At 44.1% G+C, this 1,228-nt stretch overlaps 1 protein-coding gene across 1 annotated transcript; it reads left to right on the top strand.

Annotated features, from left to right (window-relative positions):
* Positions 1–8: 8 nt before the first annotated feature.
* Positions 9–1,217, top strand: LOC104515889 (trichohyalin-like; the record flags this gene model as incomplete). The annotated part of the gene is made up of 1 exon (XM_010160034.1): positions 9–1,217. A coding segment is annotated over one exon (1,209 nt), but the record flags the coding sequence as incomplete, so codon positions are not given.
* Positions 1,218–1,228: the final 11 nt, after the last annotated feature.

The raw sequence follows: 1,228 nt of genomic DNA, 5'->3' as shown, positions 1-1,228 counted from the left end.
AACGAGAGCAAGAAATTTTATCCCTTAGAAAGCAATGTGAGGCATGCAAGGAAAAAGAGAAAAAGCATGAAGCTGAGCAAAGAAGCCTTCAGGCAACAAAACTGACTTTGAAAGAAAGAGAAAAGAATATAGAGGTTCTGGAGGAGGCTATCTCTAAGCTTCAGCAGCACAAGGAGGAGGCAGCAATGCAGACTAAAGCCATGCTGCAGAAACTGGAATACACTGAATCTTCTCTGCAAGCTAGAGATCAAGAGATAGTGTCTTTGCAAGAGCATGTCCAGGACCTTCGAGAGCAGAAGGAGTTCGAAGGCCAGCAGGCCAAGAATATACAGCAGGATCTAGACAAAATGAGCCAAATAGCAGAAAAGAACCATTTGGAACTCCTCAGGCAGACAGAGCAAATTAATGTGTTCGAGCTTCGTGAAGAAAGCATGAAAGAAGCCCTAATGGCATGCCAGAAGCAAGTGAATCTGCTTGAGGAAATGGTGAGGAAGAGAGATGAGGACAATGAAATTCTTATGCAAAAACTCCAGCATCAAGAAGAACTGAAGACCTTGCGGAGTCTCCAGCTTAAGCTAACCGAGAAGAATGAAGAAGTTAGACACCACAGAGAGCAAGAGAAGCTCCTGGAAGAAGCCTTACCTGAGAGAGAACGAGAGACCAAGGCTCAAGGTGAGCAAAAAGAGTTAGAAGAGGAAATAAGACATCTTCAGGAAGCTTACCAGCAGATTCAACAGACTCTGACAAAGAAGGATGAAGAGATGAAATGCCAGGAAGACAGAATCAGGTATTTAGAGAAGACTCTGACAGGGAGAGAACAAGAGCTTAGGAGGCAGAGTGAACTCCTAAAACAATTAACATCAGTTTTGCGATGGAAAGATGATAAGGAAACCCTAAAGAAACAAATACAGAAACTCCAAAAATGGGACGAGGAAGCAGAGAAGAGAGTTCTTCAGGAGAGAGACCACCTCTTGAAAAAGCAGAATGCGCTAAGCCAACAACTGGCAGATGAGCTGAAAGCAAAGGGGGAACAATTAGAGCATGTGATTGCTATTTTGAAGCAGAATGAAAGCGAAGAAATTGAATGGAAAGAGAAGACACAAGCACTGAGTCTTGCCCTTGTCAAGAGTGAAAGGACCAATGGGACTTTGAGGGAAGAAATAGCCATCCTGCGGAGTATGGTCTCCGAGAGGGACATGGACCGGTTTCATCTTCAGGTAGGCAGTGT

This window comes from Eurypyga helias, unplaced genomic scaffold (genome assembly GCF_000690775.1).
Source record: "Eurypyga helias isolate BGI_N326 unplaced genomic scaffold, ASM69077v1 C15665919, whole genome shotgun sequence".
Classification (NCBI taxonomy): domain Eukaryota; kingdom Metazoa; phylum Chordata; class Aves; order Eurypygiformes; family Eurypygidae; genus Eurypyga; species Eurypyga helias.
The sequence above is the reverse complement of the archived record's forward strand: the minus strand, read 5'-3'. Positions and strand labels throughout refer to the sequence as shown.